Below are 25,687 nucleotides of genomic sequence, written 5' to 3'. Positions count from 1 at the left end.
AATAATACTGTATTATTTGATTAAAACAGGTTTGAAATATGTGTTGTACTTAGTCAATTAGAATAATAAACCAAGACAAAACTCCCTTATGTCATGATGAGTCATTTTTATTGGAGTCTGGTCAACTCGGCTGGATTGTAACGACAGATGCATTATTATATGGCGTCATTTCACCTTTCAGCCGGCATGTAAACAAAGGCATTTTTTTGTCAACCAATAACCAACCCGCTTTAAGATTTAGTTGGATGGACAGACAGACAGACATATCTTTCAAATCGTGTTATACCACTGGGATATTTTGTTGGATTTTAGATTCCTTTTAAATAATTAATTGGAGCAGTTCCACTAGACATGATCATTTAGTGAGCAAAGTCCATTACAAAGCAGACGCGGAACCGAAGCGTCCCGATTACCCAGGGGGATATTTCAGACGTGGGTTATTTAAAACCTCAGCATTGAATCATGCAGTCTTTAACAGAAAATACATTGAACAAAACGATAACATGTGTAACAAACTATCTGGTATGTATATGATAATTAATTGTATTTTAAACGATGTAACTAGTACTAACTATACACGAAATAATGAAACTGAATATGAGGGAGATTCCTTGATTTCTTTTTGAAAAAACTACAAACCGGAAATTATCCCTTTCACGTTCAGCCAGGAACCGTTTACTCATAATTATTAGGTTATAAAGAGTAGAAGATCCAGCAACAAACATTATATGCATTTCTTAAATAAACATCACAAAACCTATTTATGTTAGGAATAAAACATGGTCCATTATAACCCATTGAATAGGTATATAGTATATAATATAATTGAACCAGAAATATAATGTATCATACAATAAATAACAATAACCATGGTTCAAAACAACAAAGTCTGTACAGAGGACTTTAAACCCCATTCGATTTCATTTTCAAAACCGTTAAATATCATTTGGTGAAATGTCAACGGATCATTTTGTCGACATGCTTGGAAATAATCAGTGAAACGCAGGTCCTGATACTGCACTTCTTGATGATTTTGAGCTGCTTATCATCAAATAAATCTGCCCACTGACCTAAATGGAACACAATACCTAATGCAATAGAATACGATCCTACATTGTAATTTACCTCAAATAAAGTATATATATATATATAGACTCACAACAAAAAGAAAGAAAACAAACATGACTAGAATACATACGAATAGAAAGTATTACAATATTCAAATATATTTAGGGCTCTATAAATACATGTATACATAAGAAAAAAATCCTGTCAGATCTCTTGAATTTAGAGCAGAACACACAAAACCAGGGGTGTTTTGGAGGGTAGGCCCGGCCTATGTAGTTATTTTTTTCTCCCACAACAGGGTAGGGTTCATGTCATTTATAATTTGTAATAATAATGCTCCATCGTGCTTCCCCATTCTTGAGTGTTCAGGTCTTTTTTTTATCACAGCGGAGATAGAACGGACTTCATCAACCTTGTGTGGTGGGTGATCTGCCTTAATTTGCTCCGACTGGTAACCCATTCCAGTCAGTGGACAGGTATTCAGTGGATTGTTGGATTGGTATCTAATCATCTGCTAATTACTTTCACTTTCAAAATCAAAGTTTTTGACAAAAATCTGTCAGTTTTGATTTCGTACTGCACTGTAATGGACAGAAAGCCTACCACTAATGAAGAGGATTTTTCTCAAGATAGCAAACATGATTTTTTTTTTACCCAAAATATACATCAGAATCCAACAGATGACATTGATTTTTCCAAATTTTCTGGGGGAGGACTCCCTGAAACACTGATGTGGCGTGCGTGCATACTGCACTCACACTATTTATTCATTGAACAGGAGTACAGGACCTACCTTCTTTTTATTAATTTAGGAAAACATCCCTGCACAAAACGGCAGATTTTGTGAAATATACATCTTAGGGTTAAATAGATTGAAGAAAGAGAACTGTAGATCATTTTTGGAGAGAATTGGATAGACAATTGCTTCTGAAGATTTACGTACTCAGTTCATTCAAGTAGGATGTGTTTTTTATCTCCGACGACAGAAAGGGTACACTGGTTACATAACCTTTGTGGAACAGGTATATTTTTGTCCTACCTTCTTTCTATCTCCAGATGATGTGAGCTCAGTCGGAGAGATGACATGGCACTTTTGAGGAGTTTGTTAGCCACAGAGAGGAGATAGTTTGGAGCAGTGATTCTTAACCAGTGCCGCGGCACGCAGGTGTGTCACAAGATCTTCCTAAGTGTGCCGTGAAATTTTGAACGGCACACTAAAAAAATGTGAAAAACCATGTGATCCCAATTAAGTATTTACTGGTGTCTACTGATAAGTTCATAGCTGTGTTTTTCTTTATTTAGTTTGAATCATTCTATGTGTCTATGACTAGCCTATGTCTACGGTTGTATTCCGTCTGCCTTACCTTGTTTTTATTTTGCAAAATTCGAATATTTTTGATATGTATATTTATCCAGGTGTGCAGGTAATTTTTCATATGTTCCAAGGTGTGCTGTTGGCAAAAAAAGATCGAGAACCACTGGAGGGTTAGAGATTGAGGTTTTAACGAGTGTATAAGTTCTAAATTTGTGATGATTAGTAAAATTATCATCAGGTGGAGAACATGCATTATGTTAGCAGAGAGTTAAATTTAGTTTCAAGTGACATTTGTAGTTTAGGTTTTGTTAACTGATTTTTATCTATGTCATGTGAAGTAAATGCTTTTATCAAAAACATTGAAGTATGAACCATTAAAATAGTCACCGAGCAGTTTCTCTTTGTGGTAATGCATTTTACAATTTTGAAGTGGCACGTTTTATGTATTCAAATGGCCATGGTTTTACCCATGTAAAATCTTGAGTAGTTGTTAGATTTTTTCAAAATCATAGAATTGCATGATAAGGGTTAACTTTTATTTCAGTGTGCTGTGCATTAGTTAATTCTATGTTAAGCTATGTGTAGTAACTTTTGGGGCCATGTTAATTGGAAATTAAGGGAGTTTCAGGCCTGTACCATTTTTGTAATCAAATGATTACAAAATTTGCTCAAAGCAGGGGTTAAAGATACATTATGGGAGATTTTAAAAGAGAGTTCACCATTCTTGCTATAACAGTTCAAAAATAGATGATGAAAGAAGAATACATTGAAAATTTCAGTCAGATTACTTTATTCTGAACAAAGGTATCACCATTGTAATTTTTGACTAGAAATAGGAGTCAACTCTCTCTTCACCGTCTACAAGAATGGCAGATCGTTTGATTGAAAGGCGTTAACTCCACCTACATAATCTTGATTATCAATTAACGTTTTCAATAGCTGTGGTACCGTTAGCCTATTCGGTTTGAGACGGGGTTGCAATTCAATTCGTATCACATTTATTTTTACTACAAATTAAAAATAAGACTTTTAATATATAAATAAGAAGCAAAAGTTTGAAAGGAATGGACCAAATCAATGAGGCATAATTATAGCCGACTTCTAGTACTCTTGTACTGTAACTGGTAGGCCTACATAACTCCCGAAGCAGACAAATAGGAAACAGTGATCCAATGGAGCTGCAATTCAACTGGGGTGATGTTAGCTGCGATGTTTATCAATTTCCATAATTTTTCTGTAAATGAAGTGACAAAAGAGCGTATAATACCGACATCCAAACTCTCATTTTAACCACAACTAAACATAATATCAAGGCCGTATATATCGAACTTTCAATCAAATTGACTGACATGCGGCCTCGCTCAACAGGGGCCTTGCTTCGTACGCTCTATCATTTAGCCTGGATCTAAAATTTCCAGGAGTATGATGTCAACGTAACGGTTAATCTCTGCTTTCGATGTCATTTAAAAATTTAATTAATCAATGAAATCCTGTTTAAATCCAAGCCATCCGTGGGTCTACAGAGTTGATTTTGTGCTTGTGTAAATTAAGATCTAATTTATAATTTCTGTGACATCTGAAGCCTAAATAAAGACTTGCAATAATAAGATTTAGCTCTTGCATAATGTATGTTTAAGTGAAGGGAACACACTGACTTGCTTTGCGCCATGGTTTAGAGTTTTTGCACCCTCTCTCAAATGGAAAAAATGCTTGGTTTCAAGGCAGTTTTAACTGCTTTAAAATAGTCATAATGCTCAACCATTGTCAAACATTGCATGTTTTTTGTGCCCTCATTTGGATCTTGTTCTTTCATCCAAAACTACTGTGACTGGAGTCAAAGGATTATTGTTATTGGAACCATTCCTATCTACATCCCTGGGTTAATATCTAGGCAATGTATTGGATACTCTTTTATTGATGAGTATGAATGAGATAAGTGTGTAACATATCTACATAATGCAAGTCTTTTTGTCCCCCGCCTTTCGAAGAAAGCAGGGGACTATTAAAATGGGTTCGTCCGTCTGTCTGTCCGTCCGTCTGTCTGTCCGTCACACTTTTTGGGACACAATAACTTTCTTCCTAATTGAGCTAGAATGTTCAAACTTGGTGTATGTGTTTATTAGGTCAATGCCTTGATGGAGTTCGATGATGAGCATTTTCCGCTTAGGGTAAGCAGAGATAAGCAATTTGATTGGTTGATGCTTTGGGACACGATAACTCTCTTCCTAATTGGGCTAGAATGTTCAAACTTGGTGTATGTGTTGATTAGGTCAATGCCTTGATGGAGTTCGAAGATGAGCATTTTCCGCTTAGGGTAAGCAGAGATAAGCAATTTGATCGGTTGATGCTTTGGGACACGATAACTTTTAATTGAGCTAGAATGTTCAAACTTGGTGTATGTGTTTATTAGGTCAATGCCTTGATGGAGTTCGAAGATGAGCATTTTCCGCTTAGGGTAAGCAGAGATAAGCAATTTGATTGGTTGATACTTTGGGGCACGATAACTCTCTTCCTAATTGAGCTAGAATGTTCAAACTTGGTGTATGTGTTGATTAGGTCAATGCCTTGATGGAGTTCGAAGATGAGCATTTTCCGCTTAGGGTAAGCAGAGATAAGCAATTTGATTGGTTGATGCTTTGGGACACGATAACTTTAGTTCTAATTAAGTGAGATTGATGAAACTTGGTGTATAGTTTCATTACAGTAATACCTTGACTAAGTTTGATAATGAGCATTTTCTGCTCAGGGTAAGCAGAGCGATACGCAATTTGATTGGTCGAGACTTTGGAAAACAATAACTCTCCTACTTTGATTGTCCCCCGCCTTTCGAAGAAAGCAGGGAACTATTAAAATGGGTTCGTCCGTCTGTCTGTTTGTCTGTCTGTCCGTTCCGCTTATTTGTGATAAATTTATATGTGTCCTCTAATTATTTTCCTATTTCGGCGGGGGACATCAGCCTCACTGTTGGCTTGTTAGCTTTTGTGTTTATGTTCACTGGATTCATAGAGGCACTTCCATTGTTGTTTTCATAACCCATTCCATTCATAACCTAGTGATTTACCGTTATAGACATCTCTGTGACCATTGACAGTATTTCATCATATATATACTCAGCCAAATTAAAAACTTGACACTCAGGATTTTTGGGACTAGATTTTTAATATTTGGTTTAAGGCAACTATTTTAGTGTTATGTTGTGCACAGACGACCTTGACATCAACAGAAAGCAAGAATACGTCTCGCCGAAAGTCCTTGACATTGATAACGTTCGTGATGTCACAGTATCCCCCAAAATGAAATTCACAGACTTGGAGAACCATCGGAATAAAGTGTTTAGTAACGGTTGTGGCCTCCTCTAGCGTCTCGTACTGCCACACAACGTCTTCTCATGGATTTCAGAACATTAGTAAACACTACCCGAGGAAGATGTCGCCTCTGCTCAGCAAGAGCATGTTGAAGGTCCTGCTGATGAACACGTCGACCCAGTTCGTCCCAGATGTGTTCAATAGGATTAAGGTCGGGGCTAAGCGACGGCCAATCCAGGACTTGGACACCAGCATTTCTTAAAAAATTCTGGGAAACAATTGCTGTATGGGGTCGAGCATTGTCTTGTTGAAACGTTAGTCCAGGCCCATGTCTCTGCATAAGCGGAAGAAGAACAGGTTGCAAAATCTGATCCCTGTACTGGAAGCATTTAAGTTCCCTTGGACAACAACAAGAGGAGAACGTCCATGTGCACAAAAAGAACCCCAAACCATGACGCTGCCACCAAATCAGTCAACTTCTCTGACGCATACTTGAGCGTAACGTTCACCTTGTCTGCGGTACACTCGGACCCTGCCATCGGCAAATCTCAAAGTGAATCGAGATTCGTCACTAAAGACAACCGAATTCCACAAGTCGGTTACGGCGATGAAGAGGTGTCAATATTGGTCCATTATAGGCCCTCCGAGCTCGAAGACCAGCAGCCTGCAAGCGATTTCGAACAGTTTGTGCAGTTACCCTTCCACCAAACATCTCTCTACTTGTGGAGGTTGCAGTGACAAATCTGTTTCTAAGATGACGTAATCGTATTGCTTGATCTTCCTGGAGTGACGTCACACGTTGCGCTCCCGCCCTTGGGCGGTCGGCAATAGTTCCAGTTTGAAGCACTCTCATTCTAAGATTAATTATTGTCTGGCGTGAACAATTAAAGGCTCTTGCAACAGTGACCACAGACTGACCAGCATAGAGCCTACCTATAGCACGTAGACGTTCTACATTTGAAAGGAACGGCATTTTCTAACAAAGATGAAAATAACAATTTTAATTTGTTTTTCCAGTTCAAGTTACGTGTGCATGTTCAGTTTAAGCAAACTTGCATCGATTGACCACACGAGTTTGTGTTTGCACGTGTTTTTCAGGTTTTTCATCTTTATATGCCCAAAAGTCACGTGATCCACGTGACTTTACAATTTTATGAAATTAAAGGCTTCTTACTACTTACTATCGTATTTGACTTACCAGAAAAAAAAATTTGTTGAAATTCATCAGTGTCAAGTTTTTAATTTGGCTGAGTATAGTTTCTGGACTAAATTGACGATCTTAGCAGACAATTGTTCAATTCCTCACCCGATTCCTGTGCCATTGTTACTAGTAGAGCTAAAACTATATGTTTAATATTATTATCCCTTTTCTTGACAGGCTTATCTTGTTATTTTTGTGCCTTAGTCTTTACAATAATAGAGATAAAATGTCCCACGATTGGTTGCACAAACTTTGTCTTCTAATTATTTGTGCATTTTCTTATTGCATATTCTGAATATCTTAAAGCGACTGATCAACTTAAGCATTTTTCAGACAATAACTATCATTTTGTTATCGTTAAATCCACGCTGAAATGTATTCAGATTGAATGTTAAACTTTTAATTACAAAAACACAATCAAAATATCAACTGTAGACAATTGCCGGAATTGGATTTTCTATGAGATTTATATTCCATCTAAAGATTTTAAGTAAGACTGGCTTGCTTACATGGGCTATAGATAAAATGGCCTTGAACCAAAACGGCCCAAAACAGTCATATCTTTTAGTCAAAGCTGCCTATGAACAAAAATGACCAATTATATGTTAATTGATACAAAGCCAATGATATAGTTTTACATAAATTTTAGCCTTTTTAGTTTATGTCTGTATTAATTACATGTGTATCCCATTTATTGTATTTATATCAACTGAAAGGCATGTTGAATGTTACAAAACTTTGAATTTATATAAATACTACATTAAACAGAATGAACCATTTATCAAGGTTGGTGCAGAAAAGTAGGATATTAAACCTCATTTTATTCGTTGATTTCATTTGTGAACTGATATTCAGTTTAGAGATTGAACTTTAACAATATTGTAGTTTGCAAGCTATACAAAATTGCTTAATTATCTGATTTTAAAAAACGTTCAAATATATCACCGTTACACCATATTGTTTGATGACTTCGAATTTCTTGAAAATCGGGCTATAACTGCCGGACAAAATGGCCGCCCCTCGTACGCAAATAGTGTAAACTTCTGGTATATCAAGATTGTGGACCTCCTAGAGGTCACAATTTTGATCTGATTTTGATGAAACTTGAAATGCATGTTTATAACCCAAAGATCTTGGTTCCTTTCGATATTCGCGCATATCGGATCGTAAATTCCTGAATTATGGCCCTTGATTGTACGAAAAATCGCGTTTTGAGCTTGCGGATTCTCTAGAGGTCACAATTTTTTTCCGATTTAAAAAAAACGTTTAAATACATCACCATTCCACCATAATGAAGGTTGAATTCGAATTTCAGGAAAATTGAAATGAAACTGCCCAACAAAATGTCGCTCTTTGTACGCAAATTGTGTAGAAGTGTGTAATACGAAGGTTGTGGACCCTCTAGAGGTCATAATTTTTATCTGATTTTGATGAAACTTAAAACATATCTTTATATCCCAAAGATCTCAGTCCTTTTTGATATTTGCACATTTCAGGCCATAACTTTCTGAATTATTGCCCCTGATTGTACAAAAAATCACGTTTGTTTTTAGCTTGTTCTCTATCCATCTCTTGTAAAATGTGGGCATATCCTGTCTGACAGCCGCTGGGTTTTTTTCATTGATCTATTCACAAAATCTTTTGTCTAATCCAATTACATACTCCACAGTTTACTGAAAATCTCTCTGTCTTCGTTTCTCTCCCTCGCCCTCATCCCCAGTTCCATTTCTAGCAAAACTCTTGCCTTTCATACAGTAAATATGTGTATATAGTTATTTAAAATTTCTCTATTCTGTATATTGATTTCCACCTGTCTAACGAAACTCTAAATCAATAAAACTAGAAGAACTGATTGGTGGTTTGAGACAAGTACAAATTGTTTACCAGTGGCTTTGCTTAAAACTAACCCCATGGATTTTTTAACAATCTTCGGTAAGCATTAGAAATTATCATTTACATATTCCATAACTATTTTCAAAATTTGATGTGAGTATTTATGACATTTTGATTAAATAAACAGCTTATTTATCCTACACTTTATTGTTAAACCATATGTTACCACAACAGTTGACCAAAAGGTTGAATGTCATTGATTGTCAAGCTGAGTATATCTGTTTAAATTATTGCAGTGGTTGTTGTGGTAATCTGCGTTTTTACTTTTATTATTTTTCATTATCATGGAACATGATTTACTGAATGTACATTTATTAGCTGTTGGTATATATAGCCTATGAGTTATTTTTGATAAATTGATAATAAACCATCCCTCCATTTAGCAGAAAGCACTGACCACAAGACATGGGGTATATCTTATTTTTTCTTGAACACTTTCATGGCAAATCTTGATATTTATAAGGTGTGGTTCACAACTTCACACTGAACACAGAAGGTGCAATCTAGCTACCTTCGGCAAAGTATATTTGCTAAAAGCGTCAGAAGTATGAAGGCAGGGTGTTGTCCTCACCCACAACAAATTTTTTGAGAATTGGTTTCCATTTCCAATAATCTAGCCATTAGGCTCTGAAACACATTGTATATTACAAAAATGGTTGTCTGCAATCTGCAGCATTTCTCACCTGAAACTTCTAATCAGAATTTTCTACAGAGTAGTTCTAGCTATGTACCAGTATGTGTCAACTATTAACACTATCTAAATTATACATATAGTGAATATGCAGTATGCTTACACGGACAGTATAATAATCATTATGTTAGTATTGATTCCAAAATATATCTAAATTCAATAGTGCATAACCAATGGTAATTTAATGATGAGATTTAAACCTCGCAGCTGCGTGGCTGTATGCATAATGTTCAACCTAGGGCATATAGCTGGCTAAGTTATGGTTGACAAAAAAACTCCATTAATTTTTGGGGTGTGAATAATGATGTGTGACCTACTCATCCCCAAAGGAAATGTTTTTTTTAGGTTTTGGATTAGGTTGTTTATTGTTATTATAAAATTTATATTTTTTAACTGAATGTACATTTTACATACAGCAGAAGAAAGATGACCTTTTACATACGGTATTTTTATGAGAGTCAATAAGTACAGGTACATGCAACTAGACATGTAAACTATAATCAAATACATACTTAAGTTAAGCCTGATTTATGACAAAGCAAATATTTTAGGAATACTGGTTAACTTAATGCCAGATAGACCTAGAGGAAAGGGCTGTGGGGTGTGGGAAAGTGCCAATAGAGAGAAACTAGTTCTTCTGACAATAGTCCAGATCAACAATATCAGTCAAAATATAGCTATCAGAAGCCATGTAAAAGGAATAATTCAGTCTAGCGGGGTTGTAATCAATTATCTGAATTTATTCAAGCAAATTATAAATTAAATTAATTTAAGCATTCCTATAATATTCTTATGAAGTGGAATCTTCAATGGGGATATAAAGAGCTCTATTCCAAATGTGATAAACACCATTTGCTTAGACATTTTCCAATACTATGTGAAAGTATATTGTTGTTACCTATGTTTGTCCATACCAACTTTTTCTTGAGTAAACTCTACAGACTACAGTTTGCAAAGAAAACGGGGACTATTAAAATGGGTTCATCCATGTGTCAGGACTGTCAAAACTTTTTGAAAAAAAATAACTTGGCTTCTGATTGAGGTAGAATGTCATCTATTTATGCTAGGTTTCCACTATCACGACTCCCGCTACGATTGAAATCGTGATCGTGGTGTAGTCGTGGTGATCCTATCAGGTCTTATCATATATTGAGGTTAGTCATAGCAATCATGTTGATCATATCAAAACATATCTGCACATACCAGATCATAAACTCAATAGGATCAATCCTATCGTAACGAAACGCACAGCAGTGGGAACCTAGCATTATTTAAGAATAAAGTTGGGGAAATCAGCCCAGCGCCATTTTCCTCATTAGAGCTGGACAAAAAGAAGAAACAGCCATTTTAGCTTTCGGTTTTATAGGTGACTGCTGTAAATACCAAAATATGTAATAGTTTTATACAACAGTATTATAATTGGTCACATGTACGATACATTGTACTCTTCTTGCACACAATGTGTGGTGTTGCAGGCTGGATTGTAGGGAGAAATCAATTTTACATCAAGTTAAATCCATCCCTCCCCTCATGGGGATCACGTGGCTAAGTGGGTAAGCTGCTGGCTCGCTAGCCTGGAGGTTGGGTGTTCGATCCCTGCATTGGCCGAGAAAGTTTATTCAGATTTTCCAGCGTGGTTTCCCCTTGTCAGTGATGCAGGACGGAGGGCCTGACAAGGACAGCATGCTGTCTAGTCGTTCGGATGGGACGAAAAACCAAGGTCCCGTGTACATTTTGGTGTGCACGTAAAAGATCCCTTAGCAGTTGGAATTCAATATAAGAGTAGGCCATAGTGCTGCTGCCCCGGCAAAATTTCCCTCATAGCACACTGTATGGCGTATGCCCATCTTCATTAGCCCAGTTTAGGAGCAGAACAGTAGGACGTTAAACCCCATTTCATTTCATTTCATTCCCTCCCCGCATTCATAAAAATAATTACCGGTATTTGATCATAGATTACATATAAAACTGACATGACACCAGTGGCTTTCAAACAATCTAGTGTGACATTCCGTCACTTATTGCATTTTCGAAAAATATTTCATATACTTTTGCTTATTCAGTTGATATTATTTGTTAATAATTATAGACAACCACAAAGTTATACCTACTTCTACACCCATGAATGGCGATTCGATAAGATACCATATATATATGTCTTAGATTTCTAAAGAATACTATCATTAGGTGATAAAGATATGAAATACACTGTAGTTGCAGAGCTGAATGTGGTTATATAAGAAATTCTTGACCATGACCTTGATTATGTAGTATTGATGGTGTCATTGTCCAGTGCCAATCGGTAACTGGACAGTTCTGATTCCTCACATTGCCAGACGTGTTTATGTCAGATGAAACTTTTCTATTCATAGAAAAGCTTGGCTTATCTGCTGTATTTTAGTGTCTGATTCAAGATAAAGGATATCAGAGACAATGTATTGATCAGATGATAAAAGTCAGGGCTTAATCTTTATTTACCAGCTTCCAAACATGTTCATGTAAAGGTTAGACAATATTTCTTCTCTGTATTGGTTTCTCGTTGGTAGTCATTCGAGTTCAGTAGTAGGAGTGTAATATTCCACCATACTCATACATACACATCATTCAGACAAACTTGGCACCACAGTTTTATTTTCAGCCCCCACGATGTATTGATTCATTAATAATACTTGAATGATAAAACTTAAACTTATTATTTATTCTTATAAACAAACTATGTGTAATGTGGTACACAATGATATTGTCTAAAAGTATTTGTCCAAAAATTTCTCAATTACTAATTGCTGAATTCATGAGGTAAAGAATTTCTTAAAATATTTAAATACTTAGTTTTGAAGTGCTCTGTCCCAAAACACTCTTTCAGATTTATAATAAAATCGTACATTTTTCTGTGAACAATACGGAAGTTGTATATGAATGTTTTTAAAACATTATTAGACCTACATTTAAACCTTGTCAAGGAAATTGATGAGGGTTCATTATTCTTAGATAAATCAAAGAATGAAAGAAAATTTTGAAAAAGGAATCATCTGAATGGCATTTATTGTCAGTGTAAAGCAGGGGCGGATTGGCCATCGGGCGATCACCCGAAGGGCCGTTCGGACAAAAAATGAAAAAAATAATTTTGTTCAATTCGTTTAAAAAACTTTTTCTGCTGAACATGAACATCTGAACATTATATGGGGGGTGGGTATTGGACCGGCCATGGAGCGATGGTGATCATGTTGTATGTGGCCGGTGGCTTTAACGTGCCGCCACACCATCACTGGAGTCTGGAATGGGCTGGTATAATAGACTTTCTGGGCCAAGTGTGCTGGGTGTGGGCCGGAATTCGGAATCCTGCAATGGGAATTCTGAATTTCATCCGAAAATTTCATCGGATTCACCCGACATTGTCGTCCGATATGATAATTTCACAGGTTGATGGTTGTAAATTACTTGCAGGTCGGGGTTTTGGCCTAAATTAATCGATTTATGAGATACATTATTTGACAGAGATTATAATCAGATATGGCACCAGATCGCATATTTGGGGTTCATTTCTCAAGATTTTCCAGGGGGAGAGCCCCCATACCCACCGTCCAGATTACGCAGAAAGTGAAAGGATCATCTCTGACACGGGCGCCCCGACCGGTTCCCGACCCCAATCCGCCCCTGCTGTTCAGATTATTTCTAGGTGTATGGATGGACGGTATAACACGGTAAATTACCTTATCAATCCAGCCTATTATCAGTGATATTATCAATGATAATCGGGTTGAGTGGTAGATATACACTCAGTACACTATATTAATTTTGGAATTTTGAATATTATTCACCATACCTTGATGTCTGATTAAGCATATTCCTGGTCTGATGTTTTCGGACATTTGGAAAATAGCATAGAACAATTCCGGAATATACAGGCGAAATCCCAGCACTCGTGTAGGCTTGGTTTTTAACTGATGGAGAATTTAGAAATAAAATTTTACAACTTGACAATACAAATGTAGAAAAAATTAAATTGTTTGCGATGTGAGGATTTGTATGTAACGTTTACATAAACTCAGTGATTCACTGTCAGTTATTTCCTTAAGGCTTCAAAAACCAGTAAACAGGAGATATTTCTTCAGGCAAACATTATAAAATGGAGTTTTGTGATGAAAATTTGTCTTTTTGTGACAATGGTGAAACTTGCAATTTACATGTAATATATCATTCAGTTAACTGTTGTACTAATTAGCATGTTGAGCTGCAAATGGACCATCTATTAACCTTTGCATAGTCATTTGTGATCAGGTGGTATAGTACTGTGTGCATAAGGAAAAGGGGAGAACTATCAATGTCTGTAGTCACGTAAGCATTCACATAGTACCTGACAGTTAAATAATGTTAATGAAATGTGTGTATAGGTACTTTTACTTCATATAGGCTACTCGAGCAGTTGAGAGAGAGATATATAATGTATGTTTGTGTGGTGTTCACCTGTGATAACATTGTTAGCTTCATCCTGTAATGATTGAATCTAGAGGACTGCAAGAGCTATCATTGTGTATTCAAGATCAAATGAAAATATATAGCAGAGGTAAATATTTTATATTGGTCGTGAATTAATGTAAGTTCATTGGATGTCATTGTTGCTGAATGAGGATTTAGTATTAAATGTAGCTTAATATATCCTACGGGTTCCCACATTTCTCAAATACAGTGTTTGAAAACTCAGTTCCTTAATTGAGATGAAAACCAAAATACATGTAGTGCGTGTGTATTATAAGCCAAGTCAGTATATAATTGTCAAAATATAAACATTAAGTAATTAATTTTTCCTGGCCAAAAATCTCAACCTGAGTACCGCACTATCAAACAGAATCATCCTTGATTGAGCAGGTATTAAATTTGACATTTTTGTTTACCCAATATACCAGAAAATTGCAAAATTATACTTGAAACATTTATTATCTATTTGAATATAATTTTCTATGTCATAACTGTTGTTAATGGGAGTGGGAAACATATTAACCAGTGCCTCTGATGTCAACATTGTTGTAAATCAAGTGAACAGCTTTAATGTATTGACTGATGAACTCTGTCCAATGTATATGTCATCATTAGGTATTATTGCATTGATGAATAAAAAAAGAAAGAGTTAATCTACACAGTAAATTTTGACATGGATGTTTTTCCCAGAAACTGTCAAAAATAGTAACTTTGCCTGCTGAAAAGACCTGATTACTGCCCAAACATCTGTTCATTTTACTTAAAAATGTCTTTTTGAGTTTCCCCCATGCTCCCATCCTCCCTCCAGCTTAATACTCCTGTGTCAGTATATAGGTCATTTTGTACTGAAATAAGAATATTGGTTAGTAAAAAGAGTACACACTGTATACCTATAGTGTCACAGTCTTTCAAATATAATACAGTCTATTAAATCAAATAGACTTATTATTGAATTGTTAACTTGAACAAATTTTCTCTGACAAGACACATGGTCAGCTTTTGTTATAAGCTATGTTGAGAATGTTGGACTCATTAATAGGAAATAAGATTTGGATTGGATTATACATCTAAGCAATCAATAGAAGAAAGCAGTATTTGAATATTCATTACTATATGTTATAAGGTAATATAGATTTTGAAAGACATGTATGGATTACGTCTGATTGAAATTTTATAGGTCTAGAAAAATATTGTAAACTAAAATAAAAAGGGTTGTAGTTGTACACAGCATAGAAATTAGAATTTAGATGAGCTTCCCATCCTAAGTTTTAGTAAGACCTAACTTTCCGAGGGAATGGAAATAGCCATCCACAGGCAAGGATGTTACAGGACATGAAATTCAGGATTTCAATAAGGTTCCACCTTATGACTTCCTGAAAAATTTTTAGCAAATTTTTTCTCTCAAAAACTCTGTTCTATATACTGGGTTTACACGGTTTCTGTGACAGGGGTAATAACTCTACGTATATTTGATATAGGAGGCAGACCACCATTAATTTTCCATATCTCGGTACCCACAAATTGTAGTGCCGCCTATTTTAAGATATATTTTTCTTCCTCCTTTCCTGCCATTTTGCATTCTTATCTGTATTGACTTTTTGGTGTAGAATTGATGAAGGGGTATTTAATTTCTATTTTCTGTCTGGTTTGGTGTCAGATTGAGACTTTTAAGGCAGAAGAATACAAGGAGTAAAGAGGCTTTGTTTTGTTTTTGCACTAACACAGACATGATATTCTGACCCCAGACTGCTATGAATTTCAGTGAATTGAAATTTTGGTGGTCAACCTCATACAAATTTAGTACTCTGATGATCCCATGATGTCATACTTGCTGTGCTGTAAAGCGAAGTTCGCAACGAAATTTAGGGAATGGGCTACAGCATGTAGAACACCACTGATTTAACATTGGAGTCAATGGAGAAATTAATGGTGGTCTGCCTCCTGATGTACAATTCTGAATAGTAGCTAGATTTGAAAGGAAAATGAATCTCATGGGTGATAACAATATGCTTCTGTATTGTAAGTGAAGGTCTCTGATATTGTAAAGACTTGACTTTGGCTATATAAAACTGAATGTTATAAACAGTTTATTTTCTTCAGATGTTATTTTATTATTTATTTTGTAGGATGAACGATTATGTGTCTGGCATTTAGCATCTTTACAATGTTTTATATATAATATTTATTATTATCATCATATTTGTGTTGTGAGATATATGAATAAAATAAAACACAGCCTGACATTTAACAGGAAATAGCTGCAAAAAAGGGAATAAATATAGATATTTTGAAAACAATCATTAAGTTTTATATAGATAAATTAGAAAAGCATACTTGATAATATACCAGTAAACTAAAAACTGTTTTGGAAAAAAGATTTTTGATTATTATAGTATTATTTTATTTTTAATCTCCTTAAAAAAAACAATCCTATACACCAATAGTATGGTTTTAATCAGGTGTGGTTTGCTGTTATTTTAATTATTGATAGAATAATGTCAAGAAGTAAATTAAAACAGAAGACCAATAGATAGTAATACGGGTTGAAAAGTGTTCATTAAACAGTGATTAAGACTATTATAATGAAAATCCTAGGTTAAATATCATTCTGGTTCCAGTGTGTATGGATAGAAATGAATTAACCTTCAATAGTGTCGAAGATGATAAAGATGGATGTGTGAAATCAATTGAAAAATTGTCTGAAATAGAGATGGCTATAACTTGTGGTAGAATTAATCAATTTTAATGATTTAAAACAAGTACATGTATGTCTTTTTGGAAAGACTACTATTTATCATTTATAACCTGAAAGTCTATGTTTGCCTGTCAATCTGGAATATTGTGCTTTTCTGTTTATAAATAACTGAGGAGGTTATATAAGTGGGCGTATTCTATTTAAATAACCCAGGTATTTTGTTAGAGGGTTTTATTTCAAATAAATTTCAAGGTTCACCTATTTCAATTATATTTTCTTCATTGGGAAAATTACATCAAAGATCAATAATGAATGCTATGAAAGTCACATTGTTGATAGATGTATTTTTCTACTTTTTGACATCAGTTTAAAAAGGTCCTGAAATAGCATAAAATGAAGTAAATGATGAATTATATAGAATAATTTATCTCCTTATTATTATGGCATGTTCATGTGTTGAGATAATTTCCCCCACAATATCATATTCAGTTATATTTCTAAAAGTGCATTTATCACAAGCTAAAAATAAGTTATGATGTTTAGCTGTAAAGCATTAAGGGATATAGATTAGTGCTAACATGGTATGTCAGTTTAAGGAAACTTTGAACTCTGGACATGGTATTTTTGTAAATAAGAGGGTTTTCACCTTTAAATTCCTTTTTTATCATAATTAATTGAATTTCTCACCCAATCTATCAAATTTCGGTTAATAGCTCCCCCCCTCCCAATATTTGAAAAATTAACTCCATGCGTGTTATCTGGTGCTTCTTGCAATCCCACCAGGCATTGCATCAAAATAATTATGTGAAAGCACTATTTAGATATCATTCTGTTTCTCTAACAAATCTTTCACTAAATATTATATTCCATTATTTTTCTAATTTTAATACCATGCTATTCCTGGTATCTGGCCTTTTAATCAGTTTATTTTAATATTTATCACACTATTATTATTTTATATTTTGGTGATGGATTCTTTTACTTTTTATTTGACAGGAATTTTAAGTCTATCTTCCCTTGGCTTGAAATGGACTTTTCTGATCAGCTGCAACTTTAGTGTGTCAGATCAATAACCAGCAGAGTGGATTGTTCCAAGATGGAGTTGAGTGGATGGAAGGATTGTCGGTGGAAAGAAAATCATGCATTATCCCTTATTCCACCAGTATGGGAGACGTTTCAAACTATTTATCGGGAGGTGGCCAGTTTTGTCAGCAAATTTCCATTCAAAAGACGTCTTGTAGTGTTTTTTGTTTTCCGTGGAAATGAGATAAAAGTTGATTTGGGGGATGGTGAGTATATATCCGAGTAGAAACCTAGGTTTGACTATTTTTAGAACTCCTTGCCTCTATGAAATTTTGACCTTGTGAATCAGACAGAAGTCAGAAATTATCAGAATATTAAGAATCTATTTCAGATAAAATATTTTCAGATATATCCACAATAAGTGTGAACTTAGTCCTATGTTTATCACTCTCTATTATAATGACTAATATAATTATTAGTTGTAGAGGCCTATAGAGCTGTGTTAATGTTAATCAGTTATTCTATCCCAGCAGCTCATGTATAAATGTAAACAACTAGAAGTAATATACAGTACTGTATAAGGCAATAACATCTCATAAGTGATTGATTACTTAATGCTTATTTTGTTATAAAACAATATTTAAAAGTAAGATTCTTGTCTAAAATTAGAAATATTGATGTAATGTTAAAGGCAGTGTTGTAACAAGCAAATTGAGGAAGAACAACATGACATTGTTTGTTGTCTGAGTAATTTAACCAAACACAGGGGTTTCTTTATGTCAGACATGTATTTGAATAATCTTCCAGTTTTACCCTTCACCTCTAATCTCAAACTTTATAAAAAGATTTCAAAGTATGAAACATTAATACCTAGTTGTTGACAAACAAAAAAATTGGCTTATAATCTTGATTGATTGTTAAAGGGTGATGACCCCGGTGATGTAACACGTTCCTAAAACCTGTATGGAGGAAAACCTTTCAGACGCATATAAATTTACAATCTGTGCAGTCCTTGGAGGATTAGGCATAATTGTCCACATTATTCTTCCGTTTATAACTCGATAAAATTCAAATCAAACAGTTATACCAAGCTATTAATGTTAATTATGGATGGATGAAATACACAAAACAAATTTATTATAATAAATTGATATTAAAACTGAAATATATGTCATAATGATGTCATGTTTTTGTTATTAAATAAATAAATAAGATATGATCTAATTTGAAGAGAATAATATTGATAAATGAACACAATAGATACACTTCATGTCAACCAGTGAAATATATTACGTGAATATATATGCAAAATTACAACATAAATTATTAACTATGTGAAGTTTCCAAACAGATGAGAATAATCTCCTGTCTAGTGCACAACACTTAAGAGTGACTCACTACTGATAGCAAAATGAACTCTTGGGTTTCAAAAGCTAGAGCTACTCGGCACTGACCAAGAAAGTTCCTTGGGATTTTTCAGCCTGGTTTCCATCTTGGCATTGTGAAGGTAGGAGAGCTTGTTCAATCTGTTTTACAGAGATATTGCAAAAGCCTTCTTATAAGATGACTGACCTTTATAAGTTCAAATGCCTTTTACATATGATGTCACATCACAATGTGTTGATCATTGGCTCGATGGCGCGTGCATTGTTTACATAACGTAAACTGGTTCGGGCAGAATGATGCCAGATATACTTCAAACACCTTTATTTATTTTTCTAATACTTTAAAAAAAAGTTCTAGAATTTAATTTGCAGAAGGAAAAAAAACTTAATATTGCAAGCTAATTAACCCACACCGATGCCTAGCAAATAGCCATTGCTGATCAGTGTGGCACTTGTTATGTAACAGTGTCTATCATTTGAATGATGCGAAAAATCAAGGTCATGTGTGCATGTTGTCGTACATGTAAAAGATTCCTTGGCAAAGAGAATTTGATGGAAATGCCACCCTCCGGACTGTCATAGTACACTGCATGGCATATGCTCGTCTTTACACTAATTTTGCCAGTCGATAGTTCTATTATCGGGCAGTATCCCTTAAAGGAGTTAAACCTCCTCATAACTCAATGTTATCCATAATATTCGAAATTAAAAACACAAATTAGAATTCAATATTAGACTATTTCATTCAATAAACATTTAAAAATTAGTACACAATGTTGTGTACACTATGGACATAATGGTTTCAAGCGCCATTTGTAATGAACTAAGAAAAACATATCCCAGAAGACAATGCGGAAATAATTAAAAATGGCTGATTCAAAAAGGACAAAAGTAATAATAATAAAAACCCTGTCTAGAATGGACTAAGCAGGCACAGATGATTGCCATTCAATTTGGACTGTTCACATATTTCAACGAATAGAGCTATATGTCCTTTTATAAAAGATAAATGTTTATATTAGTAATCTAGTTTGACAGGCAAAGTGTAGAGATGTTATTCAATCTGATTAAATAACATGGACATGTTAGATTATAGATATTATTAATGTCAAATTTGGAATTAATGTGAATAATTAGTCCCACACATTAATGAAAACAAATAGGCCAATAGTTAGTTGAACATGGGAATGTGTATTGATGCCTCAGGATGACCTTGTTAATGTGGAGTATTTGAAAATGATTGTAAGGGATTGATAAATTTGTTAAATAGATAAATGTTAACCCTTCGAAGATATGATGATTCTGAAATTACTCCCCACAAGTCCTAACCTAGAACTTAAAATTCCATAAATATTACAGAATATAAGACTACGAAGCAAAATATTACAGTGTCTGATATGGATAATATTACAGATGCTAGTTTGTATCTAGTTCTAAGTCTACTAGTAATACCCTTCTTATATAAAAGTTGGTATATATACCTGCAGACTGATGAGTCATAATACACACCTTTATATAATGCAAAAAACATTCCTGTATATTTTACCTTGACTTTAACCTACCAACTTTTGAGAAAAGTCTATTCTTTTTGTATACTATATATACTTTAACATGGGTTGTATTCTGTGTAGTACTTGTGTATTAGAAATGGTGTATTTGGTGTTGGTAATAGGGAATTTGGTGTTGGTAATATAATATTTGGGGTTCAATAGAGGTGGTATAAAGTACCAGTGATGTTAGTATAGAAACACCTGCAAGGACAGTGCATCATGTGATACATATTCTACAAACAAAACACTGTTAACAACATTTCTAAAATCAATAACACTGATCAACCAACTAAATTTCAATTTTCTTTGCAAGTTAACTTTAAAATGAAAATAAAACTTTAAGAAGTTATAAGCATACATTATGCAAGAGCTAAATCTGCCAATTGCAAGTCTTTCTTTAGGCCTGAAATGTTTTCTAAATTATTAATTAGACATTAATTACCTGATTCAGGCCATAATCAACTCTCGGTGGCATCAGATTTCTCTGATATTAAATAGATTAGAACGGTTCAGCCATATTTTGATTTAAAGGACAATATTGGTGCCAGTCTTTATCACATATGTGATAGAGCTGGTTAAACACATTCAAAATATAATTTTAACACAGAGATCATTGCTACGATAGCTGAGTAATACAGGTTTCCTGAATCGGAAGTGACGAACGCCAAAGGAAAACACGAGTCATCTCTCTATATAACTGACTGATGTGACGAGTGATAACGGATATACGGGCGAATTTCTGCTCACTAATAATTCCTTCGAAGACCAAAAGGTGTTGTGTGAGATTGTGAGAGGATATCTGACAATTCATAAAAAGAATTGACTGCCACTAGATAAGTGAACACGAAAGAAAAACAGAAAAATTCTGTGCATTAACATGTTTCTATAAGGTAAAGAATGAATATAAACAAGGGAATGTAAAGACTATTTCTATTTTTCTCGTGATCTCTTATCTAATGACATTCAATTACTTTATTGAATTGTCAGGTATCCTTCGAAGACCAAAAGTTGTTATATGGGACTGTAGTCCCATATAACAACTTTTGGTCTTTGAAGGAATTATTAGTGAGCAGAAATTCTCCCGTGTATCTGTTATCACTCGTCACATCAGTCAGTTATATAGAGAGATTACGCATGTTTTCCTTTGGCGTTCGTCACTTCCGATTCAGGAAATCTGTATTACTCAGGTATCGTAGCAATGATCTCTGTGTTAAAATTATATTTGGAATGTGTTTAACCAGCTCTATCACATATGTGATAATGACTGGCACCAATATTGTCCTTTAATATAAAAATGGAGGAGCGAGACTTAGCTTCGAACAACCTGTTCGGTGGTTGAAATTATTACACACGTCTTGTCAAACCTTCAAAGGCTAATATGGGGTATTTAATGGATATGCATTTGACATCATTGTGAGCCATCTTTTCAACAAGTAATTTTATAAAGATTTTTTATAAAAACACAACTTTCCATGAACTTGACATTGCTGTCACAGATGAAACATCTCTTAGTAAAATGTTCTTTTAAATTAGTGAACAGCATAGTATAACCCTTCAATGTCCTCTTTAACCAATGGGAATTTGAGGCCCTCAGGTTTCTTGTTTCCAATTGGGAGTTGTGGTGGCTCAGTTTGTAAGGCATTGGCTCGCTAACCATGAAGGTCCGGGGTTTGATCCCAGTGTTCGTGGAAAAATTTCCTTGAGATTTTCCATAGTTCTTTTAGCTTTTCAGGTGGTGCAGGACTGAGGTCGTGTGTACACATTGGCATACACGTAAAGAACCCTTAACAGGTGGAATTCGATATGTATAGCGAATGCTCGTCGTCTTGAGCCCACTCTGTGCAGAAAAGTAGGACATTAAACCCCATTTCATTTCTTGTTTCTACTGAAGATTAGAAATGTCAATTTCTATATCCGAGGAAAGACTATTAATTATTTGTTTTTTCAATAATAAAATAATCAGTTCTAGAAAGTCAGATTTAAAAAGTATGCCATGGTTTTAAAGGATGTATAATGCATGTGTTTCAACCAATCAAATCATTTTTCTTATGAAAATAAGTCTCTATAGGGTAATAAATCTACTGGTAGATATATGCTATCAGCTGTTCAGATATTGATTTTTCTACTTATATAAATATGTCCTGTACAGCATCTGTTCACATATTTCAATAAATTCAATTATTGTCACTGCATGGTAAATAATACAGCACCCTTTCCTGTGATAAATTAATGGATACTAGGATAGGATGGTTGTTGTCGGCTCTTTATATTGTGATTGATAGTGGAAAAAGTAGAATAGAAAGAGGTACTAATATTTTATGTTAAAGATGAGAAAGTGGTTTGAAAAAAAACTTTTGATCATTCTAAAAATATTATTTGGTAAGTCATATGTGATGATAACCGTTTTTCGTTTTGATATGCTTTATATTGTGATTTACAATGGAAAAAAAGGCATAAAGATGTACCAGGTACTGATAGGTATGTTAAAGATGAGAAAGTGGTTTGAAAAAAGCTTTTTATCATTCTAAAAATATGATTTGGTTGATCAATCTGTGAATTTAATTGTTGGAACATCAATTTTGTTATGCCCAATAATTATTCGCATACCAGTTTAAACAATTTTAGATTTGACATCCAAAATAGCAATATGGTCATCTAAGGTAATCATTTGTAGGGGGCTAGTTAAAATACCGTAACCAGCTTAGGTTCTTATTGCTGTTGCCAGTTCATCATACAGGTTTTTTCGTATTGATAGATTATAAACACAAGATTCAGCTGATTACAGAACTTTTTCTAGATACAGTAAATAACAATCATGACAACAATATCCATTGTTGTATAATAAGTAGTATAAAATCAAGAGTTGACATAAGTGTAGCCTGTTATCAGTATCTCCTACTTACTTCATGGGTCCACCTTCATATTTATATTCTTGATGGTGTTACCCCCAGATACATACAACATAACTAATATAAATATGACAATTTAGATTAAAAGAATACAAGGAAGATTATAGACCTAAACTATACATTTTGTTCGTCAGGTTTGCCCCAATTTCACGAAATTCTAACTCAACCAACATTATGGTGTAATGGTGATATATTCAAACGATTTTTTTAATCGGATAAAAATTGTGACCGCAAAGGGACCACAAGGTGAAATCACGATTTTTTGTACAATCCACAAGCTAAAAATGTGATTTTTCGTACAATCAGGGGCCATAATCCATGAAGTTTTAGATGATACATGCCAGTATAGAAAGGAACCGAGATTTGTGGGAGGTAGACCTATATTTCAAGTTTTGTCAATCAAAATCAGATAAAAATTGTGACCTGTAGAGTGTCCACAAACAAATTGTGGATGGACGGACAGGGGTGACAGCATAATGCTTCCACAAAAAAATCCACATGAAAATGTGGGCATATAAAAATATATGTTTGACACACCAGTATAAAACAATTTCTTACAACTTACTTAATACCCACATAATAGAGTAAGAAAGTCTATTTATAATATTCCAAAGGGTATAGATACAAATGTAAGAATTGTTAAAGATACTATCTTGCGTACAAACTGTGTGATTTGACTAAAAACATATTGTAACTAATTAATCTATCAAAAACTTGCTTCAAATCCCTCTTAAAACTTTTGTATTCGCGGGGAGATACCCCAAGATATGAAAAAATCTGTTTTTAGAAGCCATGTTTGTCACATAACATATTGAAGGAGGGTCCATTTTTCAAAATCTATTTGTCATTACTTACTGTCCATTTAATACATCCACCCCTCAGTGTTCCCAAAACTGCCTAACCATTCCAGCTAGCATACAATAAGCCGTCGGACAAGCAAGCCGTCAGGTTGCCAGTTAGAGATACACTGACATTTTTGCCCAGTGCTTGCCCCATGGGTGTTTTTCGGGTAATCAAGTATTTTTCTAGTAAGATGGGGCGTCTATACTTTCCATATATACCAAATTTGCCATACTGATATTGGAAATAACCACCCGATAAATACTTTTGTGACAATGTATCTTTAATGCTTCATAACACATATTCCTATTTAAGAAGCTGAGGATCCTCTGGCCATCTTGAATTCATGAAAACTGGATGTTTTGACTATTTTCATATTCTTTTACATTTCAGTTAAAGCTGCTGGTATAGTATGTGCTTTAGGTATAGGATTTAGCGTAGGTACATTCCTTATCTATAAGCTCTACTCAAATTATATCCGTCCAGCTTTAAACAAACCATCGCCACCTCCAGAGAAGATTGACACAACTTCTGAAGATGAAGACTGCTACATTTTTGTGGTAAGTAGTGATATCCATTTGTGTTAAAACCAATTCTTTATGCAGATGTTAGATGACAGTCTGGTCGGCATTGGCAGTTCATTAAAGGACAATATTGGTGTCAGTCATTATCACATATGTGATAGAACTAATTCAACACGTTCCAAATATAATTTTAACTCAGAGATCATTGCTACGATAGCTGAGTAATACAGGATTCGCGAATCGGAAGTGACGAACGCCAAAGAAAAACACGAGACATACCTCTATATAACTGGCTGAAGTGCTGACTGATAACATACATGGGCGAATGTCTGCTCACTAATAATTCCTTCGAAGACTAAAAGTTGTTGTGTGAGACTGTGAGAGAATATCTAACAATTTATAAAAAAGAATTGACTGCCAGTGGATAAGAGAACACAAAGAAAAACAGAAAAAAAGTCCGTGCATTACCATGTTTTTATAAGGTAGGGGAAAGCGGGGTTAGTCCGACCCCATTCATATCTCGCGCCCACTCGGCCAAACCTCAGCAGATTCCAGTACCCTACATCTAGCCTCGACTGTATGACGAAGTCTGCCATTGGGACTACTTTCAAGTTCCGGATTACCAACGCCGTTGTCCATGACGACGCATTTAAAGAATGTTTTACCATACAAAGATTTCAAAGTCTGAAGCTGTTTTTCTTTCAAGTTTATACTATTTCCTTTAGACACGGACCAGTTTGAACTGAAAAGTCTACATACGCTTCGAACGACGCAGTTTTGAGAACTTCTTTCTAAAAGCGGCAAGTTTTCCT

The 25,687-nt window shown here is 34.6% G+C and overlaps 1 protein-coding gene across 2 annotated transcripts in view; it reads left to right on the top strand.

Moving 5' to 3' along the window:
- The first annotated feature begins 384 nt into the window (after positions 1-384).
- The window catches only part of LOC126824694 (uncharacterized), a 46,540-nt gene continuing 21,237 nt past the window's right edge, over positions 385-25,687 (top strand). The window contains exons 1-3 of one of the 2 annotated variants that reach the window (XM_050554015.2): positions 385-522; positions 17,641-17,933; positions 24,745-24,911. In XM_050554015.2, the coding sequence (XP_050409972.1) occupies positions 17,741-17,933; positions 24,745-24,911 (360 nt within the window). In that variant the 5' untranslated portion in view covers positions 385-522; positions 17,641-17,740. Of the gene's footprint in view, positions 523-13,869; positions 14,038-17,640; positions 17,934-24,744; positions 24,912-25,687 lie in introns of those variants that run through there. The other variant, XM_050554014.2, reaches the window with a different exon arrangement.

The sequence above is a fragment of the Patella vulgata genome, chromosome 6, assembly GCF_932274485.2.
Source record: "Patella vulgata chromosome 6, xgPatVulg1.2, whole genome shotgun sequence".
NCBI lineage: Eukaryota > Metazoa > Mollusca > Gastropoda > Patellidae > Patella > Patella vulgata.
Note: the sequence above shows the minus strand (reverse complement) of the source record. Positions and strands in the feature narration are given on the sequence as shown.